The following is a 14908-nucleotide window of genomic DNA, read 5'->3' as shown; positions in this document are numbered from 1 at the left end:
GGACCTATGGCTCAGTGACTACCGTATTTTTCGCTTTATAAGACGCACCTGATTATAAGACGCACCTAGGTTTTGGAGGAGGAAAATTAAAAAAAAAAAAATTGAGCCAAATAGTGTGCTAGAACATTTTAATAAAATTAAAATAACATTATTTTAACAATTTTGACTCAACAGGAGTCAATAGCAGCACTATTATGGGGGACATGTGGGTGACGCACGATTATGGGGGACCTGTGGATGACGCACTGCTATGGGGGACCTGTGGATGACTCACTGCTATGGGGGACCTGTGGATGACGCACTATTATGGGGGACATGTGGATGACTCACTATTATGGGGGACATGTGGATGACGCACTGCTATGGGGGACATGTGGATGACGCACTATTATGGGGGACCTGTGGATGACGCACTATTATGGGGGACCTGTGGATGATGCACTGTTATGTGGGATCCGTGGATGACACGGCTATGGGGGACCTGCATGATGCACTTTTATGGGGATCTGGGACTACCACCCCCCTCATCCTTAGGAATACACCCATGTACTGTATACCATACATGGCTGTATTCTGAAAGATGAGGGGGGTTGTAGTTACATTTACACTTTGGCCACTACATTAGTCCCTCCCTGGAGTGTTTACAATAAAGGAATACAGCCCCCATCATCCTTCAGAATACACCGATTGATACAGTATATTCTGAAGGCTGATGATGGGGGTTGTGTTCCCCTTCAGTGTTTTTTGCTCACCTATTAGGACCCTTCGTTCAACTGACAACACTTTGTCAGGCTCAGATCACTGATTGGTGGAGGCAGCTCTGCAGAAGTTGTCTCCACCAATCAGCATCCAGCCCTAGCGAGGAGAGGGAGAATCGTTCTTCTCTCTCTCCTCTTTCTTATGATAGTCTCCGTCTGCTGCGGAGATCTAAAATGGAGCCCGCGCATGTGCAGATCGCGATCTCTATCTGCGCCTGCGTAGCCTCCGACACGATGGACTTCAGGAAAATGGCTACGGAAGGCAGCGCATGCGCAGATGGAGATCTCGCTTCTCTGAGATCTCCATCTGCGCCTGCGTCACCTCCGCCATTTTCCGGAAGTCGCGTTGGAGGCAGCGCAGGCGCAGATAAAGATTTCGGCTATGGCGGCCGCCACCGCAGCGATTGCCGGGGGATCCATGGCGGCCGCCACCGCCACCGCAGCCGATTGCCGGGGGATCCATGGCGGCCGCCACCGCAGCCGATTGCCGCGGGATCCATGGCGGCCGCCACCGCAGCGATTGCCGGGGGATCCATGGCGGCCGCCACCGCCACCGCCACCGCAGCCGATTGCCGGGGGATCCATGGCGGCCGCCACCGCCACCGCAGCCGATTGCCGCGGGATCCATGGCGGCCGCCTCCGCTCCAGCGGCAGCACCAGCACCAGCCTCCTGTGACTCACTCCACCGCTGCATCACTGCCCGGTAAGTTACATTCACTTTGTAAGACGCACCCCTATTTTCCCCACAATTTTGGGGTAAAAAAAGTGCGTCTTATAAAGCGAAAAATACGGTACTTATTTTTTGCATCTCGAGCTGTCGTTTTTAATGGTACCATTTTTGCGCAGATGCTACGTTTTGATCGCCTGTTATTGCATTTTGCGTAAAACTTGCGGCAACCAAAAACCGTAATTTTGGTGTTTGGAATTTTTTTACCACTACACCGTTTACCAGTCAGATAAATTGATTTTATATTTTGATAGATCGGGCATTTCTGAACGCAGCAATACCAAATATGTGTATAATTTTTTTTTTTTAACCCTTTAATTTTCAATGGGGTGAAAGGGGGGTGATTTGAACTTTTAGGTTTTTGGGTTTTTTTAAACTTTTTTTTTAACTTTTTTTTTATTTTACTAGTCCCCCTAGGGGGCTATAGCGATCAGCAACCCGATCGCTCTTCCCTATCTGCTGATCACAGCTATACAGCTGTAAACAGCAGATATGATCACTTCCTGATTCATTCGGCTCCGGGCCGAGTGAAACAGAAAGTGACTCGTCATAGCTACAGGCGTCATCACATGACCCTGTGCTACCATGGCAACCACCGAAAGTCACATGATCACGCACGTGACTTCCGGTGTGGGCGGCGGTAAGTGAAAATCATGGCCGTGCGCATATATATCTCGCTGCCAGACTTTGGCAGCGAGATGTAAGGAATTAAATGTTGCGAGGGGAAGCAATTCCACTCGTAACATGCAGGCACACATTTCAGCTGTTGAAAACAGCGGATATGTGAGCGGATCGCTGCAACCTGCTCGCGGAAGGGGGCGAGGCTTAACGTCACACGCTCCATGACGGATAGATCCGTCAACGGTCGTGAAGTGGTTAATGAGCCTTCTCATACGATCGAAACACAATGCCTGCAAATTGTTATTCTGGTTTGGCTTATATATCTTAAGTCATATGGCAAGGCTTGTTGAAAGGTTGATACTGACTTTTAGAACTTCTACCTCCAATAGCTGGCACAGGAGTTCAAGTCCTCTTCCTCTGAAGAGGCAATTTGCATATTAAATTTAACAGAGGAGCATTGCAAGCTGTTTAAGTCGTCTCATACTGGCATGCCACTCTCCACAATAAAACGTATCCCTTAGACAAACAAATGACACATGGATAGTAAAAATGTACACACAAGCCAAATTTGGATAAAATTAACTGATCCAGCAAATTAAACAAAAAATAGGTCAAGTATTTCATGCAAGTGAATAGTAGTGATACGTATGAAATATTTGGATAGACTTTTCCATCAGAGCAAAAGAGACTGCGGTGTCCATATGCCATAACAGCGCTTTGGAATATAAACAAGGAACACAAACCATGAGTATTGCAGGTCACTTATCTTACCCCAAATGTTTGAAGTTATTACTGGCCGAAAAGTCAGTGATGCACTTACCCGCCTAAGAGATCAGCTGTATCACTCTGCTGGTTCATATTGACGATGCGAAGACGCTGACCTGTCCAACGGTAATGGATATATTACACAAAATTCTGAACCACAATGACCATTAACCAATTAATACACAGTACAATCATGCACTTAAATTTATCAAGCAACTTGGGTCTTAGGCCAGCGTACCCTATAAAAGTGTGAATGCTTATTTGTACTATATAGTTCGTAATGGTCTATTTGAGAAACTCCTTTACACTCGTGAATTCCTGGGAGCGGCAATTATGTACAGCTGGTTGTGCTCCAGACATTTCTGGGACAGGATGTAGCTTACCTGCAGCTATTGATGCCAAGTGTATTAGCTATAAGGACTCTACAGATTATGTGTTATACCATGCCTGATGAAGAGACCTGAGTAGTCTCGAAAGCTTGCTATTATTACCATCTCTTCAGTTAACCATTAAAGGTATCAACCACTGAGGACTTCAGTTCTTTTAAACAATGTTTTAATCTCTACTGGCTAACACGGTACAAAGATATATTTTACCTGTAGCTATAAGTGAGCATAGGTATGACTAAATCATACACAAGGATGGAAATGCAAAGCAAAAGCTATTCTCATGAGTTTACATGGGCCAGAATCATTTATATTATAACGGGTGGCTCAAGAAAGGGATTTTCAATAGATCCAACTGCAAAAACGGACACTCATCCAAATGTTTCACAGTCTATGAATAGAGCACAAATGCAACAGGATACCTGCGACATGAGCAAGATACTGAACGGTGGAGGTTTTGCCTGTGCCAGTTTCTCCAACAAGCAAAACAGGCTCTGCTTTATTGACGCACACTGCAATCTGTTCAATTAATATTGAAGACGGCCGTGTTGCAGCAAAAGTAATCTTTTCCCTGGAAACATAAAAAAAGGAAGTATAAGCAACTGTGAACATATGTCATTTGAACCAAAGAAGGTGAAAGTGCAGCTCTAGACAGAAGCAAGACAACCTCCACAATAGAAAGGATTTTACAGATGTTACCCACAGACAATTGCTTTTTCCTTATCTTTCCTGTGCTATTTAGAGTTATACTTTTAGGCCTAAGCCACACGGCATGAAAATCGGACCGAGTGGAATGCGATAAAACATCGCATTCCACTCGGATCAATATTAGCCTGTGTGTCAGCACTCATGAGTGATTATTTTCTCAGCCCTAATCGGGTCGAGAAAACAGTCGCAGAATGCTGGACTGTAATGCGACACTCTTTCTCTCGCACCCATTCAAGTCAAATGGGGCAAGAGAAAGATCGCACTGCACTCGCGGTACACCGGTGTACCGTGCGTGCAGGGCGAGAATGGCAATAGCTGGTAACGGAGGAGAGAGGGAGATAAATCCCTCCCTCCCCTCCTCAGAGCCGGCCCGCCCCTCGCAGTTGCGGTCCGATCGCATTGGACCTCAGTAGCAGTGGCACTCGCATGGCACTCGCATGACACTCGGCTCCTGCTGTGCAGCCAGCGTAAGCTGAGTGTTATGCGAGGATCAAATTAGTCCCCGTGTGGCGCCGGCCTTAGTGTCCTTAATCCATACTGGCACCATAGAGTGATATCTGTAGCCCAGAATGCCGTCACAAGGTGGTCTGCCTAGTCTCCCAGTACAGTCTAAACAGCATGGAGCAAATATCAGGACATAGGCTGTTCGATGAGGAGAGCCGCAAAGAGCCATAGAAAAAACATCAACCAATCAACAGGACTTGAACATGTTGCTCTGAGCAAAGAGAAGCAGGAGATAAATGCCGGGGAGATACAAAATGACCTCTGCGAGTTCTGGTGCACGTTTCCAGCCAAATTGTTGAAAACAGACTCTGTACTGTAGTGGGACTTGTGCTTAAATTCTAGGACAATGCCACTTAATTGGCATTCACCAAAGAACACTAGACTTGGCAGGTCAGTTATTGGCTCTCCATTCTCTCGACAGATGACAGCAGGCTCATACTAAACATATGTGACAGCCTTAGAAGTCTGGAAATGCTGTGGTGAACATTATGCTGTATGCATCATCCTCCAGCATGACCAGTTTGATGGTGGAACAGTAATATTCTGAGGAGGCAGTGATGGACGGAGGTAACACCAACCCCCACGTATCAGCCAATGGCAACATGACTGCTTATAGCAAATGGCTTACCTGTATCAGTAGAAGTTAAAAGACCATGTCAAGTCCCATTGCTGGGTTCCCCACCTCCACATATTTTCACCAAGGTGAGAATATAAGACACAAGTCCTCCACTCTGGCGATAAGTGGAGCTCCCAGCGTGGACCTAAATTAGATCTAATCAATATAACCTATTCTAGCTATTGCTAAGCATCTATTGCATTTTTGCACCTCTATTATAGATAAGCATTGTTAGGACAATTTTGAGATAAACCCTCAAACCATTCAGGGTATTGTTCACAGCTTAAACCACAAGTAGGAGACTGCAGATATTATGCACAGCAGCTATGGAGGCATATATTAATAAAAAATATTGCAAAAAATGAATTTTTGTGTACTCACCGTAAAATGGTTTTCTCTTAGCCATCATTGGGGGACACAGAACCATGGGTGTTATGCTGCCTATCCATAGGACGACACTAAGTAGATGCAAAAGCATAGCTCCTCCTCTGCAGTATACACCCCCTGGCCGGGCCAGGCAAGCTCAGTTTTAGTACACAAGCAGTAGGAGAAAAAGCCAGTAAAAAGTTACCTCAACAGAGGAACATGAGAAATAAAAAGAGTCCTAACCAAATAAGGTACTGAGAGAGCCAAGGCCCAACAGGGCAACAGGGTGGGTGCTGTGTCCCCCAATGATGGCTAAGAGAAAACGATTTTACGGTGAGTAAACAAAAATCCGTTTTTCTGACGCCTCATTGGGGGACACAGGACCATGGGACGTCCTAAAGCAGTCCATGGGTGGGAAAAATAAAAACAAGACAATGCAACCCAAGGACTAGGAACCAGTCCCAGACAGCCTGGAGCACCTACTGAGAAAAGGTGCTCTACTGCCATTTGCAGAATTGTCCTACCCAGATTTGCCTCAGCTGAAACCTGGGTATGGACTCTGTAATGCTTTGAAAACGTATGTAGGCTAGACCAGGTCACAGTGTTCCACTGAAGCCTGATGCCAAATGGCTCACGAAGCGCCAACTGCTCGCATGGAATGAGCCCCTAGCCCACTAGGAATGGGCTTGAGTTGCAAGCGGTAGACTTCCTGGATCGCAGAGCGAATCCAGCGAGCCAGAGTCGCCTTTGAAGTTGCCTGTCCCTTCTTAGGCCCCTCAGGAATAATGAACAAACAGTCCGTTTTCCTAAAGGGGGCTGTCCTGGATATGTAATATCCGAGAGCTCTGACGAGGTCTAACGAATGCAGAGACCTTTCCACCCTATGAACTGGGTGTGGACAAAAGGAAGGCAGAACAATGTCCTCGTTCAAATGAAACGGGGTGGGAACCTTTGGAAGAAAATCCGGAAGGGGGCGCAGAACCACTTTGTCCTGGTGAAAAATCAGAAAAGGCTCGTGGCAAGAGAGTGCTGCTAGCTCCAAAACCCGTCTGATGGACGTAATTGCCACAAGGAACGTTACCTTCCAGGACAGAAAAGCAAGGAAGGATTCCTTGAGAGGTTCAAAGGGGGACCTCTGGAGACCGTCCAGAACGAGATTGAGGGCCCATGGTTCCAGCGGCCGTTTGTACGGGGGAACTAGATGGGAAACGCCCTGGAGGAAGGTCTTGACTTGCGGTTTTTTGAGCCAGACAGCATTGGTAGAAGATTGAGAGCGCTGAGACGTGCCCTTTAAGGGAACTGAGAGCCAACCTGCAGAAAATTGAGAATTCTGGCCAGAGGCAGAGGCTGAACGTTAGTTTCCCTGCACCATGAAAGGAAGATTTTCCACGTACGGTGGTAAATGCGGGATGAAGCAGGCTTTCGGGCGCTGATCATGGTGGAGATAACCGCGGGGGAGAATCCTGCTCTTGTTAATACCCAGGTCTCAATGGCCATGCCGTCAGCTTCAGGGCTCTGGAGTTCTGATGGGAAATGGGCCCTTGTGTCAGCAAGTCTGGGATGTCTGGAAGGCGCCACAGTACGTCTACGAGCATTTGTACTAATTCAGCGTACCAGGCGCGCCTGGGCCAGTCCGGTGCTATCAGTATCACCGGGACTCCCTCTGCCTTGATCTTCCTGATTACCCGCGGCAGCAGAGGTAGGGGTGGAAATATGTAAGGCAGGCGGAAGTGGAGCCAGGAGCAGACTAGAGCATCCGCGCCGATGGACTGCGGATCTCGTGACCTGGCTATGATCGCGGGTACCTTTGCGTTCAACCTTGAGGCCATTAGATCCACGTCTGGTGTACCCCAGCGAGTGCAGATGTGTAGGAACAATTCTGGGTGGAGAGACCACTCTCCGGCGGCCAGGCCTTGGCGACTTAGCAAGTCTGCTGCCCAGTTCTCTCCCGGTATGTGTACCGCTGATATCACTGACCCTGTCGATTCGGCCCAGCTGAGGATCCTGTGGGCCTCGAGATAAGCTGCCTTGCTGCAGGTGTACCCCTTGGCAATTGATGTAGGCTACAGCTGTCGCACTGTCCGATTGGACTCGAATCTGATGACCCGCTAGCAGAGGGCAGAATGCCCTGAGCGCGAGAAGGATCGCACAGATTTCCAGGATGTTTATGGGTAGGGAAGACTCCTGGGGCGTCCAACGTCCTTGAGCAGTGTGGTGCCGGTACACTGCTTCCCAGCCTAGGAGGCTGGTGTCCGTGGTCAGGACCAGCCAGTTCGCTGGGAGAAAAGATCTCCCCTTCGATAGGGATGAGGACCGAAGCCACCAGCGGAGTGCGTACCTGACTGAAGGCGTCAGGTGAAGATGTCTGTCCGGGGAGAAGGGGCTCTTGTCCCAGGCCGCTAGAAGGGCTAGCTGCAGTGGGCGGAGGTGCAGTTGAGCAAAGGGTACTGCTTCCATAGCCGCCACCATCCTGCTGAGCACCTTCATGCTGAATCGATTGGAGCGAGACGGAGGACGTAGAAGGCAGCGTACCGCTCATTGAAGAGCGATCGCCTTTTCCAGGGGGAGATAGATCAAGCCCAGACGGGTGTCCAGGGACATGCCCAGGAAGGTGAAGGATCGTGATGGGATGGGGATGATTTGTCTAGATTCACTAGCCACCCTAAGCGGGATAGGGTGTCCACAGTGATCTGTACACTGGTTGAGCAGTCGCGGAAGGAGGGGGCCTAGATGAGGAGGTCGTCCAAGTAAGGGAGAACGACCACTCCCCTGGCGTGAAGGACGCTCATGGCGGCCGCCATGACTTTGGTGAAGACCCTTGGTGTGGTGGCAAGGCCGAAGGGTAGAGCTACGAATTGAAAGTGGGAGTCCTGAACTGCGAAGCGGAGGAACTTTTGGTGATCTGGGGCGATGGGTATGTGCAGGTACGCGTCCTTGATGTCTAAGGCGAGGAATTCCCCTTCAACCATGGATGCAATAATGGACCTTAGGGACTCCATTCTGAAACTCCGTACGTGCACATGTTTGTTCAGGTGTTTGAGGTCCAGGATGGGTCGAACTGACCCATCCTTTTTGGGGACCACAAAGAGGTTGGAATAAAAATCCCTGAACTTCACGTCGTATGGGACAGGTATTATCACTCCTGCTGTTTGGAGCGAGTGGATTGCTGAGAAAAAAGCTTTACGTCGTTTTCGAGTCTTTGGGAGGTTTGAGAGAAAGAACCAACTCAGGGGTCGGGTCCTAGTAACCGCAAGACACAAGGTCTCGCACCCATTTGTCGTCTGAGGTGGCAGCCCAGATGTGTTGAAAAGAGCCACAGTCTACCTCCTACAATGAGTGTGTCTTCCGGGGCGCCGAAGGAGTCATGAGGGGAGAAAACCTCGTGGGCGAGTCTCCCTAGTCATGGACTGTTTCGGTCTAGGCTGCCATGACGAAGTGGGTTTCGGGGAGAGCTGAGAAGGTCGGTCCCTGCGTAGTCCGCGGCTGGCAGCGGGGACAGCACGGGATGTCGACCAACCAATGAGATCCGAAGGAGCGGAACGAGGACTCTGGACGTCTGGTGAAGGTCGTCCTTGACTTCAGCTGGGGAAAGGAGGTACTCTTTCCTCCCGTGGCGTCAGAAATGAGCTGGTCCAGACGTTCGCCAAACAATCGGTCTGGAAAAAAGGGAAGGCCCGTGAGAGACTTCTTGGAGGCAGAGTCCTCTCGCCATTGTCAGAGCCAGAGAACTCTACGGATGGCTATGGTATTTGAGGCGGCAAACGCTGCGCAGGTAGCAGCGTCCATGGAGGCCTGCATGAGGTACTCCGCCGCAGCAGCAATTTTGAGCTGTTACCTCTGTGAAGGTATGAGGGAACTGTGATTCCTCAAGCGAAGTGTTAAGGGATTCTGCCCAGACCGAGATCGCCTTTGCGACCCACACAGAGGCAAAGGAGGGCGAGAGGGAGGAACCCGCAGCCTCAAAAAGCAGAGCGGGCGAGGTGCTCCACCTGTCTGTCTGTCGGGTCCTTGATGGAGGAACCATCGGGTAAAGACAGGAGCGTCTATGTGGCAAGGTGGGAGACCGGGGGGGGTCGACCCAGCCCTTAGGGGCAGGTGAGGCAAAAGGGTACCGGGAATCCATGAGTTTTCGGTTACCGAAGCGCCTGTCAGGCTTCTCCCTTTGCTTTGTGAGGATATCCTGAAACTCTGGGTTATCAGCGAAAACCTTTTGGGGTTTCCTTGCCCTCTTAAAGGAGACCACATGGTCAGTGGTAGTGGATGGAGGATCCTCCACATGCAGAGTTTGGTTGACTGCTGCTATAAGGGAGTCTATGGCAGTTTGATCTTCTGGGGAGGATGAAACCAAGGAATCCTCCTGGTACAAACAGCATTCTCCCTCCTCCAGCTCTTCAGAAGCCGTGGAGCGTGTGGGAGAGCCTGCCCTATGTGCTCCCGAGGGAGAGTCATGGGGCCATGAGAGAGTGCTGGAGACACCCGGCCGTGTGCTCTTTTCCTGATCCCTGTAACCGGTGAAGCATGTGCCCGGATTACCTCAGAAGGATCTTCCATAGGGGTATCCCTCAGGCTGCGTTCCGTCCAGGGACCCAGAAGGGTGTGGAGGACGACATTGTATAGCCAGAACCAGGTTCTGTGACAGTTTTTCCATGGATTTGGACAGAAACTGTGCCCATTCCAGTGGGCTGGGAGCCCTAGGCTCTCGGCTGACGGTTGCGGCGGTGGTGGCGGGGTGGTCTTGGGGGGCTATAGGGGCACAGGAACCACAGAGAGAAGAGGTGTGTTTACGTGGTAGCTCAACGTGGCAGGCAGTGCAGGCTGAATAGTAGACTATGTGAGCCTTAGCGCTCTTAGCGCCCTTAGAATTCTGCATGTTCCTAATAGGAGTATGCCAGGAGGGGGAGCAATGGTCAGCAGAGCTACAAATGAAGCAAGTACCTCACCAGAATCAGCCGATGGCCCTGCGTCCTCACGAAGGAGTAAGCTCTGATTTGAGCTGTTACCTCTGTGTGGAGATCTTCGCACGCTTTCCGGGGGGGGGGGGTTATCGCGGCCACGCTAAGAGCGCCAAGAATAAGTCAGTGTGCCCCCCTGCTGTCGGTAGCAAAAAAAAACGGCGGGAAGGGAGCTTCTGTGACATCTCCTTCCAGTCAGCACACAGCTTGTCACCGAAGGATAATCTCTGCCGGCTTTCTGCAATCAGAGCACGCAGCTGGAGCAAATTGACAGAGCAAATAAACAGTGTGAGTTCATGAGCTCTGGGCCCTCCCCCCCCAACTCCCCCCCCCCCCTGCCACCGTAAATTAACAAAAAAAATAAAAATGTTAAAAATAACAAAAACCTTGGAAGATGTGCCTCCTACAGACACTAAGCTAAAACTGAGCTTGCCTGGCCCGGCCAGGGGGTGTATACTGCAGAGGAGGAGCTATGCTTTTTCATCTACTTAGTGTCCTCCTATGGATAGACAGCATAACACCCATGGTCCTGTGTCCCCCAAAGAGGCGTCAGAGAAATTAGATTTTCTCATTTTTCCCTTATTAAAGGGCTGCATTCTTGTTCCAAGAGACTGGCACTGTCAGCACTGATAGAACCAGTCAAAGCACACCCAACTGGTGAAACCCAGTTGCCAGTTTATTCATACGTTATTAAAAATATCACAACAAAGTTCCTAAACAGATATTTCAGAAAAGTATATAAGAAGTTACAAATATTGACACGTCAGTAGAGGTGTCCTCCAGCTACTAAACAGAGAATGAATGGTGAATTTCCTAATTAGCAGATTCCTAAACGTTTATTTCATTTTTATTTCAACTTGAGATACATTTCAAATCTGCGGCTGATATCTGAGGAGGACATTGGATATACAGTTGCGGAGAATTCTGCAGGAGGAACTCTTGAAAATCATTACTTTATACAAGTTACCCACCTGTGAACACGAATGCTCTCAGTTTGCTTTCTGAGCATCTCAACTCTGCCAACAGAAACATCCAGATCTCGCACTGTAATCTCTGGTTTATAAAGTTGACAGTAAAACTCTGCCTGTAATACAAATTAACGATGGGTTAGGTAAATGGATTACCGATTTGTTTTAAAGAACAACATACCATTCAGACGTACAACAGAGCAGTACTTCAGATTTTTTTTTTTCCTATAGTTCTAAATAGGCATAATGCAGATGCTCTAAAGAAAACCTTGTGTCGGAGAGTTGTCAGAAGGGATTCAGTAGGTGTAGTTGTCATTCTCTAGCTCAGAGACCGACTTACTGTCTATACATTCATTAGTCCTTGTACTGGACTAGGTTTCAGACTAGGGATCCAATGACCTAAACTCCTATAATGAAGGAAGGGCAAAATATACAGATGTAACAGAGCTGAAAAGTATTAGGCCTAGAACACACGGCGAAAAAAAACGGTGGGAGTGGAATGCGATAAAAAAATAATGTTCCACTCGGACCAATATTACTCTATGGGGCAGCACCCATGAGTGATTATTTTCTCAGCCCTAATTGGACCGAGAAAACAGTCGAAGCATGCTGCGAGTGGAATGCGATCGTGTTCCACTCGCACTCATACAAGTCTATGGTGCGAGAGAAACATCACAATGCTCTCGCGTTACATCAGTGTAACAGGAGAGCAGTGCGATTCTCGCATCAGCCGGCAACGGAGGAGATCGGGAGATAAATCCCTCCCTTTCCTTCGCAGCGCTGGCCCTGACAGTACGATCGGACTACAGTCATATGACACTCGGCTCCTGCTGTGCTGCGAGCGTGTGCCAAGTGTAATGCGAGGATCGCAGTAGTCCCCCATGTGGCCTCGGCCTTAACGAGAGAATACAGATGATAGTCGATTATATATGCAAAAAAAAACTGTATGAAGTATTATCACATATTTCTCGGTGGCTTCAATGGGGGACACAAGAGACCATGGGTGTACGCTGCTGCCGCCAGGAGGCTGACAATGAAACTTACAACTAAGAAAAAAAGTCTGCTCCTTCCCAGCAGGTACACCCACCTACTGACAACCAAAATGACAGCCGCCTTCGGACAATCTAGAGCTCCAGACCATTTTCTGCCAAAAAACGGATTTTTGTGCACTCACCGTAAAATTGTTTTCTCTTAGCCATCATTGGGGGACACAGGACCATGGGTGTTATGCTGCCTATCCATAGGAGGACACTAAGTAGATGCAAAAGCATAGCTCCTCCTCTGCAGTATACACCCCCTGGCCGGGCCAGGCAAGCTCAGTTTTAGTACCCAAGCAGTAGGAGAAAAAAACAGTAAAAACTTCTCAACAGAGGAACATGAGAAAAGAAGATTCATAACCGAATAAGGTACTGAGAGAACCAAGGCCCAACAGGGCAACAGGGTGGGTGCTGTGTCCCCCAATGATGGCTAAGAGAAAACTATTTTACGGTGAGTACGCAAAAATCCGTTTTTCCTCTGATGCCTCATTGGGGGACACAGGACCATGGGACGTCCTAAAGCAGTCCATGGGTGGGAAACATAAAAGAAGACAACACAACCCAAGGACTAGGAACCAGTCCCAGACAGCTTGGAGCGCCTACTGAGAGAGGTGCTCTACTGCCGTTTGCAGAATTTTCCTACCCAGATTTGCCTCAGTTGAAACCTGGGTATGGACTCTGTAATGCTTTGAAAACGTATGTAGGCTAAACCAAGGTCGCAACCTTACACACCTGTTCCACTGAAGCCTGATGCCGAATGGGCCACGAAGCACCAACTACTCGCGTGGAATGAGCCTGCAGCCCACTAGGAATGGGCTTGAGTTGCAAGCGGTAGACTTCCTGGATCGCAGAGCGAATCCAGCGAGCCAGAGTCGCCTTTGAAGCTGCCTGTCCCTTCTTAGGCCCCTCAGGAATGACGAACAAAGAGTCCGTTTTCCTAAGGGAGCTGTCCTGGATATGTAATATCTGAGAGCTCTGACGAGGTCTAACGAATGCAGAGACCATTCCACCTTATGAACTGGGTGTGGACAAAAGGAAGGCAGAACAATGTCCTCGTTCAAATGAAACAGGGTAAGAAACTTTGGAAGGAAATCCGGAAGGGGGTGCAGAACCACCTTGTCCTGGTGAAAGATCAGAAAAGGCTCGTGGCAAGAGAGTGCTGCCAGCTCCGAAACCCATCTGATGGACATAATTGCCACCAGAAATGTTACCTTCCAGGACAGAAGAGAGAGGGAGGATTCCTTGAGAGGTTCAAAGGGAGACCTCTGGAGACCGTCCAGAACGAGTTGAGGTCCCATGGGTCCAGCGGCCGTTTGTACGGGGGAACTAGATGGGAAACGCCCTGGAGGAAGGTCTTGACTTGCGGTTTTTGAGCCAAGCGGCATTGGTAGAAGATTGAGAGCGCTGAGACCTGCCCTTTAAGGGAACTGAGAGCCAACCCCGCTTGCAAGCCAGACTGTAGAAAGTCTAGAATTCTGGAAATGGCCAGAGGAATAGGCTGGACGTTAGTTTCCCTGCACCATGAAAGGAAGATTTTTCACGTACGGTGGTAAATGCGGGATGAAGCAGGCTTTCGGGCGCTGATCATGGTGGAAATAACCGCGGGGGAGAATCCTGCTCTTGTTAATACCCAGGTCTCAATGGCCATGCCGTCAGCTTCAGGGCTCTGGAGTTCTGATGGGAAATGGGCCCTTGGGTCAGTAAGTCTGGGATGTCTGGAAGGCGCCACGGTGCGTCTGCGAGCATTTGTACTAATTCGGCGTACTAGGCGCGCCTGGGCCAGTCCGGTGCTATCAGTATCACCGGGACTCCCTCTGCCTTGATCTTCCTGATTACCCGCGGCAGCAAGGGTAGAGGTGGAAATATGTAAGGCAGGCGGAAGTGGTGCCAGGAGCAGACTGGAGCATCTGCGCCGATGGACTGCAGGTCGCGTGACCTGGCTATGAACGCGGGTACCTTTGCATTCAACCTTGAGGCCATTAGGTCCACGTCTGGTGTGCCCCAGCGAGTGCAGATGTGTAGAAACACTTATGGGTGGAGAGACCATTCTCCGGCGGCCAGGCCTTGGCGACTTAGAAAGTCTGCTGCCCAGTTCTCTACCCTCGGTATGTGTACCGCTGATATCACTGATCCCGTCGATTCGGCCCAGCTGAGGATCTTGTGGGCCTCGAGATAAGCCGCTTTGCTGCGGGTGCCCCCCTGCCGATTGATATAGGCTACAGCTGTCGCATTGTCCGACTGGACTCGAATCTGACGACCCGCTAGCAGAAGCCAGAACGCTCTGAGCGCGAGGAAGATCGCGCGGAGTTCCAAAATGTTTATGGGTAGGGAAGACTCCTGGGGCGTCCAACGTCCTTGAGCAGTGTGGTGCCGGTACACTGCTCCCCAGCCTAGGAGGCTGGCGTCCGTGGTCAGGACCAGCCAGTTCATTGGGAGAAAAGATCTCCCCTTCGATAGGGATGAGGACCGAAGCCACCAGCGGAGTGCGTACCTGACTGAA

General features: G+C 49.7%; 1 protein-coding gene across 2 annotated transcripts in view; it reads right to left on the bottom strand.

Moving 5' to 3' along the window:
* The window catches only part of MDN1 (midasin AAA ATPase 1), a 585757-nt gene that overhangs the window by 455483 nt on the left and 115366 nt on the right, over positions 1-14908 (bottom strand). For both annotated transcript variants that reach the window (XM_075340129.1, XM_075340130.1), the window contains exons 13-15: positions 11375-11487; positions 3680-3828; positions 2927-2987 (exon numbers count right to left, since the gene is read on the bottom strand). In XM_075340129.1, coding sequence (XP_075196244.1) covers positions 2927-2987; positions 3680-3828; positions 11375-11487 — 323 coding nt within the window. The remainder of the gene's footprint in view (positions 1-2926; positions 2988-3679; positions 3829-11374; positions 11488-14908) is intronic.

The sequence above is a fragment of the Anomaloglossus baeobatrachus genome, chromosome 3 (assembly GCF_048569485.1).
Source record: "Anomaloglossus baeobatrachus isolate aAnoBae1 chromosome 3, aAnoBae1.hap1, whole genome shotgun sequence".
NCBI lineage: Eukaryota > Metazoa > Chordata > Amphibia > Anura > Aromobatidae > Anomaloglossus > Anomaloglossus baeobatrachus.
This window is presented reverse-complemented; position numbering and strand designations above follow the sequence as displayed.